Source organism: Colobus angolensis, unplaced genomic scaffold, assembly GCF_000951035.1.
Source record: "Colobus angolensis palliatus isolate OR3802 unplaced genomic scaffold, Cang.pa_1.0 Scaffold20, whole genome shotgun sequence".
Taxonomy (NCBI): Eukaryota; Metazoa; Chordata; class Mammalia; order Primates; family Cercopithecidae; genus Colobus; species Colobus angolensis.
The window spans coordinates 15,362,154-15,382,585 of record NW_012115155.1 but is presented as its reverse complement, the minus strand read 5'-3'; the positions used below and the strand labels follow the sequence as shown (position 1 = coordinate 15,382,585).

The following is a 20,432-nucleotide window of genomic DNA, read 5'->3' as shown; positions in this document are numbered from 1 at the left end:
CACATGGATGAAATGTATGTGCATATTACTAAGTGAAAAAAGCCAATTTGAAAAGTCTGCATACTGGATGATTCCAACTATATGGCATTCTGGGAAATGCAAAATTATGGAGATAGTAAAAAATTTAGTGTTTGCTAGGGATTAGAATGGAAGAAGGGATAAACTGGTGGAACACACAGAATTTTGGGGGCAATGAAACTATTCCGTGTGATACTATAATTACAAAGACAAGTCATTATATACTCATAAAAACTCATGGAATATACAACATCAAGAGTAAACCCTAGTGGAAATTATGGACTTTGGGTGACAATGGTATGTTGATATAGGTTTCTTGATTGTAACATGCGTACCACTCTGGTAGGGGATGTTGAAAGTGGAGAGGCTGTGCGTGTGTGGCAACAGAGGTGTATGAGTACTCTCTCTAACTTCCACTCTATTTCACTGTGAACCTAAAAATGCTCTAAATGTAGTCTATTTTTAAAACATAAAATAAAAATAAAACACTTAAATTTTATCTTCTTAATCATCATACTTTCAGACTCACCACCTTAAGTATTTTACTCTTTGACACTTACCAAAATGGTGATGCAATTGAAGAATGCTACGTGATTCCTCTATGATATATCATAGTAAAGTCATGCTTGCATTTTTTCTTTCTTATTGTAGTAGAAAAGACATGGATTTTAGAATCTATAAGATCTTAGTTCCAATTCTAGTTATACTAGCTGTGTATCTTGAATAGATAATATCCTTTTAAGTTTACAGTGAATATTAAGAAATTTTTTGAAGTAGTTAAAAATACTGATAAATATTAAGTATACTTTTAATACTCATATATATTTTCCCTTTCAGTCAATACTTGTTGTTCAATGTTCACAAAGCTTTTATTAAAAGGGCAATGTTTTTAAAATATTTCTGTACACCTGTAGTTTATCATTGTGTGAATCGTATTACAACACTGGAGTCTCCTAGCTCATAAGGAGCGAGCTAGTTCTTAACTGTGTAAAGAAGATAGATCTTTTCAAACAACACAGTCACAACTCACCCATCTTAAAAGGTATCTCATTATCCTAGAACAAACTTGGCATCATTGTATTACTGACTTCCAAGAGAAACAAATCCCATTTTGCCTCTATTGTCTTTCCTCTTACTGGCATTCTTTTATAAATGCTGTTGACACGGTAGCTTGCTTTCTCACAGTTCAGTTTTCCTAACTGTTTGATTCCACGGCAAATCCATAATCCTATTTTAAATATTCTCCAGGCCATGAAAATGAATGCTATTTATATCAATTCGGCTGTTTAACTGCAGTGCAGAAAAAGCTTTTGTATCCAGAGATGCAAGCCTCTGGTTCAAGCATAAATTACTAGGGTACACTGCTCTTTCTTCTTTTAAGTGTAACTCTCCTTGACATGAATCCTCATAGATGTCTTAGGTAATAACTGATATTCCAAGAAAAAAAAATTGTGAAAAACAGTTAAAGAAAAGACAATTTACATTTTTAATCTGATATATCAGATCATGTTTCCAAAATGAAATCTCTCTGAACTCTGGTAATCAATTAATTCATGCATATTTCTATCAATTTGGAAATGAGTCTTTTGTAAAACTGGAGTCATGCTTCATGTACTAGCTCCCTGAAAGGTATTGTGCAGAGAGATTAAATCACAAAGTGGATTGTAATCAAACAGATCTCAGTTCAGATTGTGACTCTTTCCTACCTAAACTTTCAGTTTTAAGCTTGAACTTGGCAGAGCTTATTTTATGAATTACGAATAATATTTACTTCTTGAGGTTGATGTAAACATTAAATTATATAATATATGTAAAGCGCTATGCAGAATCTGTTATGCAATGAAAGCTGAATTCAAATTATTATTATATGCAGGGCTATCTTAAGTTTGACACACTAGCTGTATTTTTCTAAACTATATAAATCACTTCATCTAAGTCAGCTATTATATTTTCTATGATGCACTCTTAAAACCGAAAAGATTAATCATTTATTGGAAAGCTAATGAACTTATAATATGCAGTCCTAATTGAACCATGACCTAAAACAGAGTATACCATACCAATGTAATGTTTCTTGACCTTGTTGCACTGAATGGAACATAAGCTCCTTGGGGACAGAGATTACATTTATTTTGGTCTTTGCATTTTGCAAGTTACCTCATTTATGAGCTTGCACGTAATTAGTATCCAATAGTTACATAATTAGTATTCAATAGTCATTTATAAACCAACAAACAGCATATAAAAGTAAATACAAATTGTCAACTGGCACTCTATCTTATTTTAAAAAAACTTTATTATGATAATTTAAAAAAATAATACTTATTGTAGTGCCTGTATCAAAGATATTGCTTAACAGAAATTTGTTAAATAAGTGAATGTAGCTAATTTTCATTTACAGAGCATCAATGTCAGAATTTGGATAACTTCTGTACTTTCCTTGTGTTCAAATTTTGGCAAGACTAAAATATGTCTGTTTTTCCTTTCTTCCAATAATATCTCATGCCACGTTTATGTAATGAATACAGTAGATTATTATCCATAAATTCCATATATGCAAATTCACCTATATGCTAAAGTTAACTTGTGCCCCCCCAAATCTACTCTTAGGTCTTTCACTGTCATTCATTGACATATGCAGAATAGCAGAACAATTGAATTGCTTGTTGTCTACTTTCCCAGCTAAGGTTGAACAAGGTGACACTGTACCTTCCTGTTTCAGCTCTTTTACTGTAAACAATTATCATTTTGAGGGTCTACTTAGTGACATGTTTTTCACATTGTTGTGCTTTCTGTTGGGCATGTTCCTGTTTAAAATCACTCCCCACCACTCACTTCTGCCTCCAAGCATAGTGATGAAGAGTTATCCTGTTTTCCTTAGTGTGAGAACGCTGTGATGTGCCTTATGGAGCAAATACATGTGCTCGATAAGCCTCATTCAAGCATGAGTTATAGTGTTGTTGGCCGTGAGTTCAATGTTAATGAAATAGGGTGTCTTTAAAACAAGATGTTTAAAATAATGTGTCTTTAAACAGAAACACATATGAAATAGGTTATATATTAAAGGGTTCATGAAAATGTTGTGACCAGAGGCTCACGGGAACCTGATCCTGTATTTCTCGTAGGACCAATGATTCAGTAATTGCTAATTCAGTGTTTATGGTGAGAGTACACGTAAAAACAACTGCAAGTAATGAAAATTATCTATACCACTTGTAGTAGTCAACTCTTAGTAATCAACTGCTTCTTAGGGTTCACAGTATAATATAGAGATGATGGGTACCAGATTGAATTACATGATCTTTTGATGTTTTCTGATCCTCCTAATACTTTTCTTGATGGAATTGAATGATTGGATATCTTAAGGCCAGCTTCCAGAAGTAAGCTTTGATCAAGTTTTGATATGGTATATCTGAATTCTGTCCACTCCCACGGCCTTTTCCATAACTATTCACACTCTAACCAGCAGTGGAACATCATTTGCAGAGATGGGATGAATCGGTAATTTTGGGCTGTGAAATGTGCTTGTCCCCAGAGGTCTCATCAGATGCTCAGTTTGGCTTTCACTATGCAGCAGCCAATCATTACAGGAAAAACTGTTACTCTTCCTAATCTTAAGTAACCTTGATTTTACCCTCTCATCATGAAATAAGACCTACTTAGTCATACAGAGGGGAGTTTAAGATAAAGGAAAATGAGAAATGTTAAAAAAGAGTAGAAATGCTATCCAAGGAAGGAGACAGAAAGAGATGCAGATTAACACAGGGTGAATTTAGACCAGAATGCGTTAATACAGATGTTCAGTAAACTAAATCTAATTATTATTGAAAATCTTCCCCTTCCTTTAAAATATTTCCAACACTATGTAAAGAAAGAGAGAGAGATAGAAACTTCTTCTTCCAACCTTGTTCAAGATTTTGCCCTCCCCCATACTCTTTATTCTGTTGTGGGCATGGAACATGATTTTTCTTATTGAAAGTTAAAAAACAACAAATATTTGAGATCTGCTGGGAACACACACACATGCATAAAAAGATAGTGAATTTGGGGGAAAGAATTCTAAACTCAGAGTAAAGGGCTAGGTTCTAATTATCTGAAGATGGCAAATTGCTGGCTTTGTAGGATGGATGAATATATAGATGATTGATTGATATATGATAGATAGATAGATAGATAAATTGATATGGATGAGGCCCAAACCTACAATATGCTACTTCATTTTGCTGTGGGTTTGCAGACAAGTCTAGTTTAACTTCTTTATTGCAGTCTTCACCTCAACACACTTACTGCAAGAGACAATATTATTATCAGGCTAAGAGCTACAGAACAGAAGGTGGATTTATATAGCCCCTTCTCCAATCACACCATTTGGAAGATATCTAAGTCCTTTGGATTTACAATTAGAGAATGAGCAGAAACCCCTATAACAAATAGTACAGAAAGAGACCAAGATTCAATAATTATACCCAGTTAGGTCTCAGTGCCTGCTTTGCCTAAAATGATAATGCCTAGCAACTTTTTCTCTCAAGATAGATGTGTGCCTAAAAGCACACTATGGTAGGTGATTCAAAGATAGGATGAATACTCTCTTTCCCCCCAGGACATCATGATATATGTATCTTCTTTGAAGACCAAGCACTCACTTGGCAGTTTGCTTTGGCAGCAGAGCTTTCAGAGAGAGAGAGAGAGAGAGAGAGAGAGAGAGAGAGAGAGAGAGAGAGAGAGAGAGAAAGAAAGAAAGAAAGTATTGACAGAGTGGTCACATTTCTCATTTTTTGTCAGCTCTGGTAGTAAATTCAAGATTTAAATTTGTAGTAAAGTATGGAACTTTATAGAACACAATGTAAATGTCAAAATAGACACCAGGAAAAATTATTTTTGCTTCTACAGCCCTATCACAAAGGCAATCTCAGATTTAATAGTTATTCCAAAAGGAATGGGAGCATAAAGCTTCATTGTAAAACACAATACTCTAACAAATGGTGGAAGGCTTGCAATTTCATTGCAAAGAGAGAACATAGTACTTCTTTGCCAAATATGTGGCCAATCATATTTAATGAAGCTATTATTCCAGTGAGAAGAAATAACAATTTGACTTCTAGGGAGTTTTAATTGACAGTATTGTAATATTTGTGCAATGTATATCCACTACAAGAATAAAAGAAGCTTTTACAATTGCATACTGAAAAATGAAAGTATCAATAAAAGTTCTGTAAATCCTGGAAATAAGAATATCACAATATAGCTAGCTAAAGAACAATTTTCTTCACTAGATTCACATAGCTTAGAGAAAAATAATTTTCACAGAAATATACTCATCATCCCTTTCCCTCACCCATCTTTTGCAATTTTCCTTATTTCCTCTGTATTCCATTATTTCATCATTTCATTATTAAGAAGCAAAACATAGAGGCATTTTTGCATTTTGCACTACAGTCTTTTGTTTGAAATTTAATGGGTCATGAGTTCTGCAGTCCTTGGGAAGATAGTGTTTAAAAAATATATAGGGATTTTTAGCTATTATATACTTGAAGCCATCTGCTTAATATGTCATTTTCTACCATTACTATAAAGGTGTGGAAAGTGTTATCTCACTTTGACTTCACCAACAAACACTTCAACATGCATTAGTTTTTTCCCATAAGAATCATCACTTAAGAAATACCAGTTGAATGCATATAAACATGGCACTGTGCTAGGTAATGTGGAGGATGCAAAGGTAACAGACACCCGTATCTGACAACATTCTAGTAGGAAAAGGAAACTTACACAAAATGTTTATATAGTTTCACTACAGAGTGAGATGTGGCCTAAAAGTCATGCAGGAAAGAAACTGTGAGATGAATTTCAATAGAAGAAATCAATATGAACTCCATACAGGGGTTTTACTGTAAGGGAGTAGAATTTTCACCTGAGTTAAGGTAGAATGTCCTTAGGGGAAAAGCAAAGATAGTTCAGGACACATAGGAAGAATCCATCTAATTTGAAGTATAGACTATATGAAGGGAGGCAGTAGGTGATAAGTTTAGAAAAACATGTAGAAGCCAAAATAATGAAATTATTTAACATCAGATAAGGCAGTTTGAATTTTATTTTACAGGCAATAGGGCATCACTGAAAATTTTGAACAAGAAAGTAATATAATCACAATTAGACTCAGGATAGAGTGGATTAAATAAGAAATGGAATTGATATTAGAAATAAAAATTAGGTATAAGGCACAGAGAGGGTAATAACCTCCTGAGCTAGAATATTTTATATATATTTTCATTTCTGCTTAACACCAATTCTTGGATTTCCTTGATTTTACTAAAAGTATATATACATATATATACAATATATATATTATACATATATTCACATTAAGATAAAGCTATGATCAATAATGTTTCTTTTTTAATTTCAGATTTTTCATTATTCATATACTGCTTCATATGTGATTTACAACATACACACTAGGTAAGTTCTTTGATTTTCTGGTTTTCATGAGCAATTGTGTTACTAAGTTGTTAGTGTAGATATCAGTTTGTTCATGTAAAAATGTTCCCATTTTTTCAAGGGAAGTTTGGGAGTTAAATCCTCCAGAAGTAGAGGACTCCGTCTTGCAGTACGCGGCCTGGGGTGTCCAAGGGCAGCAGCTGGTAAGCACAGGCATTGGTATGCACTGAACACTACCAATCATGGTCTTACGGAAGATGTTTACTGAAACTTAGGAAAGGACTTAGGAAAACATAAAGTTCTGTAGGGCAAGTTTTCCTATGGTTTTTCCAAAGTCCTTTATATCTTTCATCTAATATTCCAACTTAAGAATACATTAAATGATACTAGTATGATTTTATCAGTTAATAAAGACAAAAGTTTGTTAAGTAATATATGATTAAACTGCTGGTTTGTAGTGAAACCTAGAAGAGATCCAAGGTTACTAGGACCTTGTACTGAGTAATTTCCATTACATAATATTGTCAGTTTTCATGAAAAATTCAAAATAAAGATTATTTTTTCTTAAAGCATTGTTCAGGATAAAAATTTAGATGGAATTATTTAATATTCTCTTAAGAGAGGATTTTTACTTTTATTTTTATTTTGAAAGAATTACAAACTCAAAAAGATAATTATTGATGTATAAAGCAGTTTGAGCAATTATATATATATGTGTGTGTCTGTGTGTGTCTTTTTTTTTTTTTTTTTTTAGGCAAATACATATATATAGTTTTTGGCAAAGTCTTGCTCTGTCATCCAGGTTGGAGTGAGATCTTGGCTCACTGTAATCTCTGCCTCCCAGGTTCAAGCGATTCTTGTGCCTGAGCCTCCCGAGTACCTGGGATTACAGGCACATGCTACCGTACCTGGCTAAGTTTTGTATTTTTAGTAGAGACAGGGTTTCACCATGTTGGCCAGGCTGATTTCAAACTCCTGACCTCAAGCGATCCACCCACCTAGGCCTCCCAAAGTGATGGGATTACAGATATGAGTCAGTGAGCTCGGCCTGCAATATTATATTCTTGTACATATCTCATGGTGACCATGTAAAGCCTTTCTCAAGGGAATACTGCTCAGGCAGTAGTATTGCTTACTATCATGTGCATGCTCAGATGTATTGAGCATCACCAAACTGATTTCTAGGTTATTTGTTAAGTGTGTTTACACCTGCCAGCAACAATGAGAGTTCCCTTTGTTCCATATCCTTGCCAACTCCTATTTTCTCAGACTTCTAAGTAATTACCCAAATGATGATACCAAATGGTATTTCATTATAGTTTTATTAACATTTAGTATTTCCTTGAATTCTAATAAGCTAGAGCAACTTTTCGTATCGTTACTGGCAATTTGTATTTTCTCATATGTGAAATATCTATTCATATATTTGTCCATTCACATTTGTTATTCTTTTTTTAATTAAAAGGAACCCCTTATATGTTCTGGATATTAATACACTATTGGGTCTATCTTCATCCAGTTTTTGGATTTACTTCTCGCTCTCTTAATGGATTCATTTCTACAAACAGATTTTTTTAATAAATGTAGTCTGATTTATCAAATACATGATTTCTACTTTTTGTTATTTATGAAATCTTTATAATGAAATACTTCTCTAGAATTTTTCAAGTGGGCCTTCCATGTATAGGTTCTTGATCCATCCATCTGAAATTGCTTTTTTTTGGTATGGTATTAAATCTCTGTCCATTTCTTAATTTTTTTATTTTTTATTTTTTTTGAGACGGAGTCTGGCTCTGTCGCCTAGGCTGGAGTGCAGTGGCACGATCTCAGCTCACTGCAAGCTCCACCTCCTGGGTTCACGCCATTCAACTGCCTCAGCCTCCCGAGTAGCTGGGACTACAGGCGCCCGCCACCACACCCGGCTAATTTTTTTGTTTTGTATTTTTAGTAGAGGTGGAGTTTCACCGTGTTAGCCAAGATGGTCTCGATCTCCTGACCTTGTGATCTGCTCGCCTTGGCCTCCCAAAGTGCTGGGATTACAGGCGTGAGCCACCGCGCCCATCCATCTCTGTCCGTTTTTATATATGTTTTATATGGCCAACAATTGTCCTGAAACCTTTTATTGACCACTTCATTCAGTAACTAACTACTCCTCTGCAGTGTTACAATGTTGTGCTATGCTCCACATACGCATGAGTCTTCTTCTGGCTCTTTTTTTTCCCAGGTGGTTTGTTTATTAATGTGCTAAGACAGCAGTGCCTTCAGCTTTACTCTCTGACGAGGCAGTTTCTTATGCTGGCTTTGACTCTTCTTGACTTTTTAGCCTTTCATAGTAATGGCACAGTCGTCTTTCGTGTTACATGCCCATTTTCAGAATTTTGAATACATGATTTTGAATCTATATGTCTATTTTGGGAAATTAACATCTTAGTGATCCTGAATCTTCATATCTACAAACATTTAATATATGTATTTAGTTATTTAAGACTCTTAATATCTCAGTCAAAATTTACAATTTCATATCTAAAAATTTGCAATTTATCATTTTGGTCACTCTTTTAAGTGCTTGTATTTCTTATTTAAAAAAATGTTTGCTACTGGCAAATAGAAAGGTGCTCAAAGTATTTATTTATTTTATATATTTATTTATTGTATATATATATCAACATTGCTATACACAATTATAAATTCCAAATAGTTCTGTGTAGACTATTATGCTTTTTGTTAATAATGACATTTTTCTTTTCCATTTCAATTTTTATAATCTCTATCTTGTTAAAATCCTTCTGTACTAGTTAACCTATGAATGTAACTAGGTATTGTAGGGTTTTTTGTTTTTGCTGGAATACTAAAAAATTGATTCTGTTATGGTTACTGGATTAAGTTTTACAATTTTTTTTAGTTAGTTTTAGTTAGTGACTGCAATTGATGAGACATGCTTAATGGCTTAGGATTTACTCAAAATACTTTTTATGTGATAGATAATTTTATATAATTTCTATGTGACAGGTACAATGTTCTATATGTGCCTACTGGATCAATCTCAATAATGATGTTTCTATGAGTTATATGTTCTTACTAATGACAGTGGGTATGTCATTGTTTTTCTTTAGTTGTCTGTCAATTTTGCATTATATAATTTGAACTGTGTTGTAAAGAGTGAGAAAGTTATAAAAGGATAAGTACATCTTTCTATTGAATTCAAATTTTTTATACCTTAATCGATATATTTACCTTTAATAATTCTAATTGGCCAACCCTCATTCTAACCTTTAACTAGATTTTTTTAATGTAATTTAGAAACCTCTAGGTTTTTTTAAAATTTTGAATTGCTGTTTTAACAACAGCTGGTTGGGCTGAGTTAAGTTTTTAATTTCCTGCAAGCCTCAATTTCCTCATCTATAAATATAAATATGTACACCATCATATCATTGTGATAATTATTTTGGAAAATGTGACTATTTTTCATAATAAGGTGCACATTACTATTATTTATATCCTATTTTAGAAATCTGAATGCATATTTCTTAAGCTTATTAGTAAAATAGGGTAATTTTAATAGATATTTCTTATCACGAGAAGACTAGAGAATAATACACTCTTGCTAAATAAGGTTTCCTTTCATCGGAAAATAATCTGGACCCTCAAATATTCAAAGAAATCCTACCAACAACCCTGCATTCACTATCCTTTCCACAATAAATTGTTGAATAATTGAGTAAATCATGATGATGAAAATAGGTTCATGATTTAAAATGCAAAACGTATGCAATTGTCCAGATACCATAGATTATGGACATTATGTTTGCTTTTATTTTGTAGATTTAGATAAATTAGCAAACAATGCATTTAATCTACCGTCATAGAACTCTCTGTAAATCCATCCCACTATGATATTTCTGAAAAGTGGCAGCAAAATTTGCATAGAATATGGTAAATATGAATGTGCCAGGTTTGGTTTAGATAAGGCATGTAATTAATGAAACATTCATGGACAGTGGTGAGTGGACACCAATAAATGGCAGGCACTCTCATCCTTCCTGTTTCACTCTGATGTTGTGAACAATAGAGCTGGTCCATTGGGCCAGAGCAACTTTGGAACAAACAGAATTCCAGAACACAGAAATCCAAGACAACTTCACCTTTTGTACAAAATACTGTCCAGTATTTTAGAAAAAGTGGACAGTATTTTGGAAAATCTTTTACCCTTTGGTTGGTTTTAAATGACCCTCTTATTCTTCATACTTGAGGAAAATCAACACCTATGACAAAATAATAGCACTTTGATACACTCAAAGAAATAGTATTAATTGTATGCATTTTCTTTGCCATTGATTCCTTATTTTTAATATATTTAAGAAAATTATGAAAATACTAAAAATGTATAAAAATTATAGCTTCCCTGTTTGAAGCCATATTGCATGTGATTATGTCCTGGTTCTACTGCTGTTGATCTCAAGAACATTATTTAATCTTGATATGCCTTACTATTTTCACCTTTAAAATGGTAGTGCTTTATCAATAGTGCTATTCTAGTGTTTAATGTATGAATACAGCTCTAAAGCACTTTGAATAGTATCTGGCCTATAACAAGTGTTTTGTAGGTGTTCACTTTTACTATTATTAAAAAATCTATTTTCATATAAATTTAAACACCTTAGAGAATTTTAGGGTTACTAGTTTTGTAGAGAATTAATCTTAAGTTTTCTGTAATGTCATTTTTCAAACTCCTTTGGGGAATTCTTAGAGAAATTTCATATTTATCAAGTTTATCTTTTGAGTGCATGCAAACATAAATTTAAAAAAGTAAAGGACATACTTCTCTACAAATGGCCAATGGTCCATTTCATATGAGTATGGCATGCTTTGTCAATATTTAAAGCCTTTAGCAAACTCAGCAATATGATTTTATTAGAGATGAGTCATTACAATACTTTAATTAGTTTTGCATTAAATAAATTAAAGAACCTTGTAGTATTTACTAACTCAAGATAATTAATTATCCTTCATTTTCAGCTTCTAATCTTATTTGCTGTAAAAGAAATTCCTGGTTTTATAGAAGAGAGGCAAGGGATTGATATAATTTACCGATGAAGAGGATCTAAGTTAGAACTCAGAATATTGAGGAGAACTTTCAGTAGCACTAAGTGTGAGTAAAAGCAATTTAGATATGTCAAAATTTGTGGAAAAATGAACCTGAAGCAATAGAGTTTATGATTTGGAGAAGGTGGTGTGTAGACCACTTTAGCCGTAATAAATGTTTTATTGAAAAGAAATGGTTTGGGAAGAGGAATCTGAGAGTTATAATGGAAGGAGAAGCACCAGGAATCTGTTTTTCCATCCTGATAACAATTGCTACAGTAGACAGGTAACTATTGAGAACTCTAGTCTAATGAAAGTGTGTAAATTTTGTCAGAAGGCTTGAATGAAAGTTTGTGGTTAATTTTAGTTGACTTGAACACTTAGCTCAGAGGCAGCTACCTATCTTTGACCCCCAGCTCCATAGCAGGTGTTCCTGGAGCCTGCATGCATCTTGCAGGAACCAGGATGGACAATAAGGGCCCTGTGATGCAAGTAAGTGAGGGTTAGTTTTCTTAGTGTTTATTGCCCCTTCTCATTATGAAACTGAAGATATGCTATGAGGAAGGAAGCTATTGTTTCACATCCTTACACCCTTATAACAAGCTCCTCTCCCTCCAGCTGAAGTGTATTCTAAGCTGGTTAAAAGGCCAGTGCCTTTTCCTACTCTTCATTTTCCTCTTTTTAGAGGGATGTCAGCCATTAAAGATTAAGATATTCAAAGGCAACTGAATATTTGGGACAAATTAGCAAGTCACCGTACATGCACAGGGAAAGATGCAGGCTTACAAAAGTCCTGAGAAGACTTGTTTTCACCTAAGGCTGATCCTCAGCATAAAGACAGCCTACAACAATTATAAAAGAACCAACATAACAAAACAAAAGCAAAAACATAAAATAGCAAACCATGGGAAATGGGAATGTATTAGTCCATTCTCATGCGGCTAATAAAGACAAGCCTGAGACTGGGTAATTTATAAAGGAAACAGGTTTAATGGACTCACAGTTCCACATAGCTGGGAAAGCCTCAAAATCATGGTAGGAGGCAAAGGAAGAGCAAAGTCATGTCTTACATGGCAGTGGGCAGGAGGGCATGTGCAACTCCCCTTTATAAACCATCAGATCTCATAAGACTTATTCACTATCATGAGAACAGCTTGAGAAAAACCTGCCCCCATGATTCAATTACCTCCAACCAGGTCCCTACCATGACATGTGGGAATTATTAAACTTTAAGGTGCAATTTCAGTAGGGACACAGAGCCAAATTATATCAGGGGAGATTCTGATCTCCCGAGATACCAAAATTATTACATTAAAATGTCTGATTTTCAATAATAAAAAAATTAAAGCAATAAGGAAGTATGGCCAATTCAAAGGGATAAAAGACCCAACATCAAGAAGTAATGGAAGTCACGGAAAATATGAAGAACATGATGTATGAACAAAATGGAAGTGCCAATGGAGAGAGAGAGAGAGAGAACCTAAAAGACTCCAAATAAAAAATGCTAGAGCAAAAAGTTACAATAACTGAAATAACGGTTTTACTGGAGAGTCCAGATATACTTGAGCAGGCAGAAGAAAGAAGTCATGAAACTGAAGATAAGACAAGTGAAATGATTGAGTGTTAGGAACATAAAAAAATAAAAGACTGAAGAAAAATAAACAGAACCTAAAGGGACCTGTGGAGTACCATCAAATGGGGCAACATATGGATTGTGGGAATATTAGAAGTAGAAGATGGAGATAAAGGGGTAGAAAAACTATTCTAAAAAATTAACAGCCCTAAATTTGATGAAAGTCATTGGCATAAATAACCAAGAGCTCAAAAAGAAATCCAAATAGCATGAACTCAGAGACCCAAACCAAGACAAGTTATAATCAAACTGTTGAAAGACAAAGACAAAGAGAATTTTGAAAGCAACCTGAGAGAGGCTGCTTGTCACATACAACGTATCCTGATCAGCAGATTTCTCATCAGAAACATAAGAAGCCACAAGACAGTGGGCTGATGTGTTCAAAATTCTGAAAGATAAACAAAACAAATCAAAACCTGTTAACCAAAAATTTCGTATCTGGCAAAACTGTCTTTCAAAAGCAAGGGAGAAATTAAGACATTCACAAATAAAGAAAAATTGACAAGAGTTACCACTAGACCTGCCTTGCAAGAATGACTAGTGAGAGTCCAGTAGGTTGAAATGCAAGTACAATAGGTAGTAACTTGAAGTCTTATAAAGAGATAAAGATGCCAGTAAATGTAAATACATGGGCAATTATAGAAATGTATGTTATTGTGACAATGATTTGTAACTGCACTTTTTGTTTTCTACTTAATTTAAAATGCTAACAAATTTAAAATTTTTAGTCTAAAAGCTAATATTATTTTAACTTTAATTTGTATTTCACATTTTGTTTTAGACATAATTTAAGAGACTAATGCCTTAAATGTCTGTTAGTTAATACCTTTGGATGTACAATATACAAATACGTAATTTTGTGACTTCAATAACCGAGGGAGGTGAGGATGAAACTCTACATGAGCAACGTTTTTGAATGTTATTAAAGTTAAGCTTGTATAAATTCAAACTAGCACTATAACTTTAGGATATTACATGTAACTGCCATGGAAACAACAAAGAAAATAATAAATATACACAAAAGGAAGGAAATGAGAATGGAATTAAAATATTCTACTACAAAAAATTAACTAAACCCAAATAAGATAGTAATGTGGAAAATGAGAGTCACAAAAGATGAGGGATATAGACAAGAAATAGAAAAATCACAAAAGCAAGTTATTCCTTATTGGTAATTACTTTAAATATAAATTAATTAAATTCTCCAGTTAAAAGATAGAAACTGAGAAGATAAATTTTAAAATATAACATGATTCAACTACATACTCTCTATAAGAAACTCACTTTAGATACAAAGACACAAATAAGCTGAACATAAAAGAATGGAAAAAGATATTTCAAGCCAACAGTAAGCAAAATAAAATAGGGCTTGCTATAGTAACATAAAAATAGACATAGGATCATAAGCAGTTTTGAGAGACAAATAAATCAATATAGTAAGAAGATATAACAATTTAAACATTTATATACCTAATCAAAATATATACAACTAAAAATGAATATAATTGAAGGGAATATATATATTTCTACCATAATAGTTGGTGATTTCAGCACCATATTCTCAATAATGACTAGAAAAAGCAGAAGACAATCAAGAAAATCGAGGATTTAAAAAATACAATAAGCCAACTAGACTTAACAGATGTATACAGAACACTCAACACAGCAACAACATACACGTTCTTTCAAGGGCGTATGAGAAATTCTTCCGGATGGATCATACATTTTGCCACCTATTAAGTCTCAATCACTTTTAAAAAATTATCACACAAAAGATCTTCTCTGACCACAATGGGATAAAGTTAGAAATCAGTAACAAAAGGAAAACTGAAAAATTTATACATTTGTGGAAATTAGAAAACATATTTTCAAACAACGAATGAGTTAAATAAAACATTACAGGAAAATTAGAAAATACTTAGAGATGAAGTAACATGAAAGCACAACATATCAAAATGTGTAAGATGCAGCATAAACAGTGTAAGTGGGAAGTAGCTATATATACTTGCTACTGTGGAATTAATGGTGTTCCCACAAAATTTATATGTTGAAGCCCTAACCTCCAATGAGACTTTGTTGTTTTGTTGGAGATAAATGTTTTAGGAGGTAATTAAGGTTATACAAGATCACGAGTGATGCTTTAATCCAACAGGACTGGTGGGTTAATAAGCAGAGGAAGATCTCGCTCTCACTTTTTCTCTTGCTCTTGCTGTCACTGTCACTCTCACTCTTGCTCTTTGTCTCTGTACATACTCAAAGGAAAAGTCATGTGAGGGCAAAGCTGACATTTGCAAGCCAATCAGAGGGCTCTCACCAAAAACTGAAACATGTTGGAACCCTAATCTTGGATTCTTTCGCCTCCAGCACTGTAAATAAATATATTTCTGTTACAGGCTGCACTGTCTTTGCTACTTTGTTATGGAAGGCTGAGAGGATTAAGACACTTACATTAGAAAGCAAACAAGATCTCAAATCAACAACCTAATTTTACAACTGAAGGTACTCGAATTAGAAAAACAAACTACACCTAAAGATAGTAGATATAAACAAAGTAGGGAATTGAAAAACAGAGAAAATCACTAAAATCAAAAGTTGATTCTTCAGAAAAATCAACGAAACTGACAAACCTTTAGTTAGCTTGACTAAAAAAAACAAAAGAGAGAGAGAAGACTCAGATTCCTAAAATCAGATTGAAAGTGGGGCTATTATGACTGTTTCTACAGAAATGAAAAGGATTATAATAGTACTATGAACAATTGTACACCAGTTTATACTGGATAACCTAGATGAAATGAAGATAGTCCCAAAAATGCAAAACTTCATAATAGAATCACGAAGAAATAGAAAATCTGAATTTTCTACTTCTGAATAGGCTTAAACTTAATATGGACATTAAATCAGTAATCAAAAACCCCCTGGCCAAAAATGTTCTGGAACTGATGGCTCCATGGGTGAATTCTACTAAATATTTTTAAGAAAACCTAATACCAAGGCCAAGGCAGGTGGATCACCTGAGGTCAGGAGTTTGAGACCAGCCTGGTCAACATGGTGAAATGCTGTGTCTACTAAAAATACAAAGATTAGCCGGGTGTGGTGTCGGACGCCTGTAATTCTGGCTACTCAGGAGGCTGAGGCAAGAGAATCGCTTGAACCTGGGAAGCAGAGGTTGCAGTGAGTCAAGGTTGTGCCACTGCAGTCCTGCCTGGGTGACAGAGTGAGACTTTGTCTAATAAAGAAAAACAAACAAACCAATATTTCTCAAACTTTTCCAAAAAGTCAAAGAGGAGAGAACACTGCTTAACCCATTATATGCCAGCATTACCCTGATACAAAAATCTATACATGCTACAAAAAAACTTATAGATCAATTTTTCTTATGAACATTTGTGTAAAAATTCTCAACAAAATATTAATACAACAAATTCAACTGTGTAAAAGATCATACAACATAGCTAACTAGGATTCATTCTTGAAATGTAAGGATCGTTCAATATATAAAAACCTGATCAATGTAATTGTATTTGTCCATTCTCACATCACTATAAAGAAATATCTGAGGACGGGTAACTTATAAAGAAAAGAGGTTTAACTGGCTCACAGTTCTGCAGGTTGTACAGAAAACATGGCTGGGAAGGCCTCAGGAAACTTTTGCTCGTGGCAGAAAGGCAAGCTGGAACAGGCATCTTCACGTGTCTAGAGCAGGAGGAAGGGGGTGGGAGTTACTACACACTTTTAAACAAACAGATCTTGTGAGAACTCACTCATTATCCTGAGAATAGCACAAAAGTGATGGTACTAAGCCGGACGCGGTGGCTCAAGCCTGTAATTCCAGCACTTTGGGAGGCCGAGATGGGCGGATCACGAGGTCAGGAGATCGAGACCATCCTGGCTAACACGATGAAACCCCGTCTCTACTAAAAAATGCAAAAAACTAGCCGGGCTAAGTGGCGGGTGCCTGGAGTCCCAGCTATTCGGGAGGCTGAGGCAGGAGAATGGCATAAACCCGGGAGGCAGAGCTTGCAGTGAACTGAGATCTGGCCACTGCACTCCAGCCTGGGCGACAGAGGGAGACTCCGTCTCAAAAAAAAAAACAGTGATGGTACTAACCATTCATGAGAAACCCACTGCCATGATTTAATCACCTCTCAGCAGGCCCCTCTTCCAACTTTGGGGAATACATTTAACATGAGATTTGAGTGAGGACATAGATTCAAATCATGTCAGTAATATACTACATTAATGAAATTAAAGAAAAAAACACATAATCATCCCAACTGATACAGAATAAGCATTTGAAAAAATTTGACACCCTTATATGATTTTAAAAAAACACTCAACAAACTGGAAATAGAAGAAAAATACCTCAACAGAATAAATGTCATCTTACATGCAAAATGAACAGTGATCATTATACTTCATGGTCAAAGACTGAAAGTATTTTCTTTGAGATAAGAAACAAGGCAAGGATCCTTGGTTTTGACACTTGTATTCACAACAGTACTGGAAGTCCTAGCAAAAGCAATTAAGCAAACAAAAAAATAAAATGAATTCAAATAGAAAGTAAAAATAAAATTATTTCTATTTACAGATTATATAAGTTTATTTCTTTAAAAGCCTAAGGTCCACACACACACTCAGTCTTTTAGAACTAATAAGCACATTCAGCAAAGTACTAGGATAAAAAGTCAACATAGATAAATCATATAAATTTGTAAGTCTATACAATAGCTGTGGGCAATCTGAAAGGAATTAAAAAAATAATATTATTGACAATAGCATGAAGAAGGATACAATACTAAGAAATTACCTCAGTCAAATTGATGAAAGATTCATATGATAAAAACCTATAAAATATGTCTGAAAAAAATTAAATGACACATAATAAGTGTAAAGACATACCATGTTTATGAATTGGAAGATGTCATCTTGTTATGATGTCAATATGCCCAACATAATCTACAGATTCAATTCAATCCCTATCAAAATCCAAATAATGTCTTTTGGACATTATTTGGACATATAGAAAAGCCTATCCTAAAATTCATATGAAATTTCATAGGACTTCAAGTATCCAAAACATTCCTAAAAAGGAAGAAAGTTGGAGTAGTCACACTACTGATTTCAAAACTTACTACAATGTATAGAATTCAAAATAGTGTGACATAAATTATCTGTGCTGGTGCAAAGACAGTGATATAGACCAATGGAAAAGAAGAGAAAGTCCAAAACTAAACTAAACTTTCACATTTATGATCAAATGAAGGTGCCAAATCATCGAATCAGGAAAAGACTATCTTTTTTAAACAACAGATACTAGAAAAACTGGATATCCACATACATAAAAAATAAACTCTTACCTAATACCACACTCAAAACTTAACTAAGGTTGGATCAAATATCTCAGCATAAGATCTAAAACTATAAAACTTTTAGAAGAAAATATAAGGCAGAAGTTTGAAGATGTTGGAAGGAATAAATGAACTGAATCGTTTTGCAATGCTTTCTTGGATATGACACAAAAGACGCAGGATATTAAAAAATGGACAAATTCGATTTTATCAAAATTTAAAACTTTTGTGCATCAATAACACTATCAATGGAGTCAAAAGGCAACCTGTGGAATGGGAGAAAAGATTTGCAAATCACTTATCTAAGAAGAGGTTAATATAGAGGAATTTTATATTACAGAAATAAAGTATACAGGAGTTCTAATATAGAGGGATTCTAAAATTTAATAAAAAGAAAGCAACCTGATTCCAAAATAGGCAATGAGTTTAGATATCAAAGAAAATATGTAAATGGCCAATAAGTTCATCAAAATACCAATTCCTGTGGAAAGAAGTTTGATCTTAATACGAAGTTGAGCCTTAGGAATTTACCATTTTCAGTAAACACAATTGAATATAGATGCTTTAATATCATTCCATCGCAGGAAGTAGCAAAATTTAAGTTAAAGTGAGCTACCATTTCATATCTATACGATCATCAAAAGTTTAAGTCTGATAATACCGTTTAGTGGTGAAAATACCATTTACTAGTACACAATAGGGACATGCATATCCTGCCAACGGATGACTAGTGACACAATGACCTTGTTCCTCAAGGTCAAGTTTGCAGAACTTAGTCGAGTTAAAGAAGTCCATCTCTAACCCTCATAGAGTGCTGGTGGGCATGTAAAATGGTACAGCCTCTGGAAAATAGTCTGGTATCTTCTCAAACAATTGAACATAAAGTTATATGATCCAGCAATTCCATTCCTAGGTATATGCCCAAAAGTCTACACAAACTTTGTACACAAATGTCCACAGCAGAATTATTCATAGTAACCAAAAGGTGAGGAAGAAGACAAATGCCTACCAACAGATGAATGGATAAACAAAATATGGTATATTCAAACAATGAAATTATTATTCATGCAATGAAATTACTGGGCCATAAGAAGAAATGAAGCATTGATACGTGCTACAGCTTGGATGAACCTTAAAAACATGCTAAGTGAAAGGAGCCAGTCTTCTTTCAGAAGTCATATATGATTTCATTTATGTGAAAGTCCAGAATGAGGAAGTCTGCAGGACAGAAAGGAGATTAGTGGTTACTTACAGTTGGAAGGATTGAGGGATCAAGGAGTGATAGCTAAAGTATACAGGACTTCTTTTTGAGATAATGCAAATTTTATAAAATTAACCATGATAATAGCTGTGCACATCTGAGAACACAGTACAAACTATAAATCTGTAATTTTTAATGGGTGACTTGTTTGATATGTGAGGAATAGGTGTTTTTTTAAAGAAAGAACTGGTAAGTCTTACAACAGGAAGAATATTTTAGGCATTCAGTTGAAAAGGTATGTGATGCAAGAAGGTGGTCATTTTTCTTTTTAAACATAACATAGCCTTATAAAGGTCAAAATTACTCATTGTAGAACATTTTGAAATTGATGTAATTAATAAAAATGGAAAGTATACTTATCTGTAATTATATCATGAAGAATGGAAGAATTTTGAAAATCAGGTGAAGGAATTACAGGTTTAAAAGGAAAAACATGTTACTGATTAGAGTGAATCTAGAATCAAGAAGCTTAAGTCCAGATTCTTTTCTATTCTTTTTCTTTGTTCCCTTTTCCTTTTTTTTTCCACTTTGTGATTTAGGGAGAGCTGAAGGCTGTACACTTAAATTTACTCACATTAAAAATGAAAGATGGTCATAACTAGTTCCAGTTTTAAGTTTTAACTGAGGTATGTCAATCATATCAGTTAAAATT

General features: G+C 33.6%; 1 protein-coding gene across 1 annotated transcript in view; it reads left to right on the top strand.

Moving 5' to 3' along the window:
- LOC105511570 (inactive dipeptidyl peptidase 10) overlaps positions 1 to 20,432 on the top strand; it is a 186,989-nt gene that overhangs the window by 30,764 nt on the left and 135,793 nt on the right. Inside the window, exons 2-3 of the mRNA XM_011941728.1 lie at positions 6,425 to 6,477; positions 6,578 to 6,659. Coding sequence (XP_011797118.1) covers positions 6,425 to 6,477; positions 6,578 to 6,659 — 135 coding nt within the window. The remainder of the gene's footprint in view (positions 1 to 6,424; positions 6,478 to 6,577; positions 6,660 to 20,432) is intronic.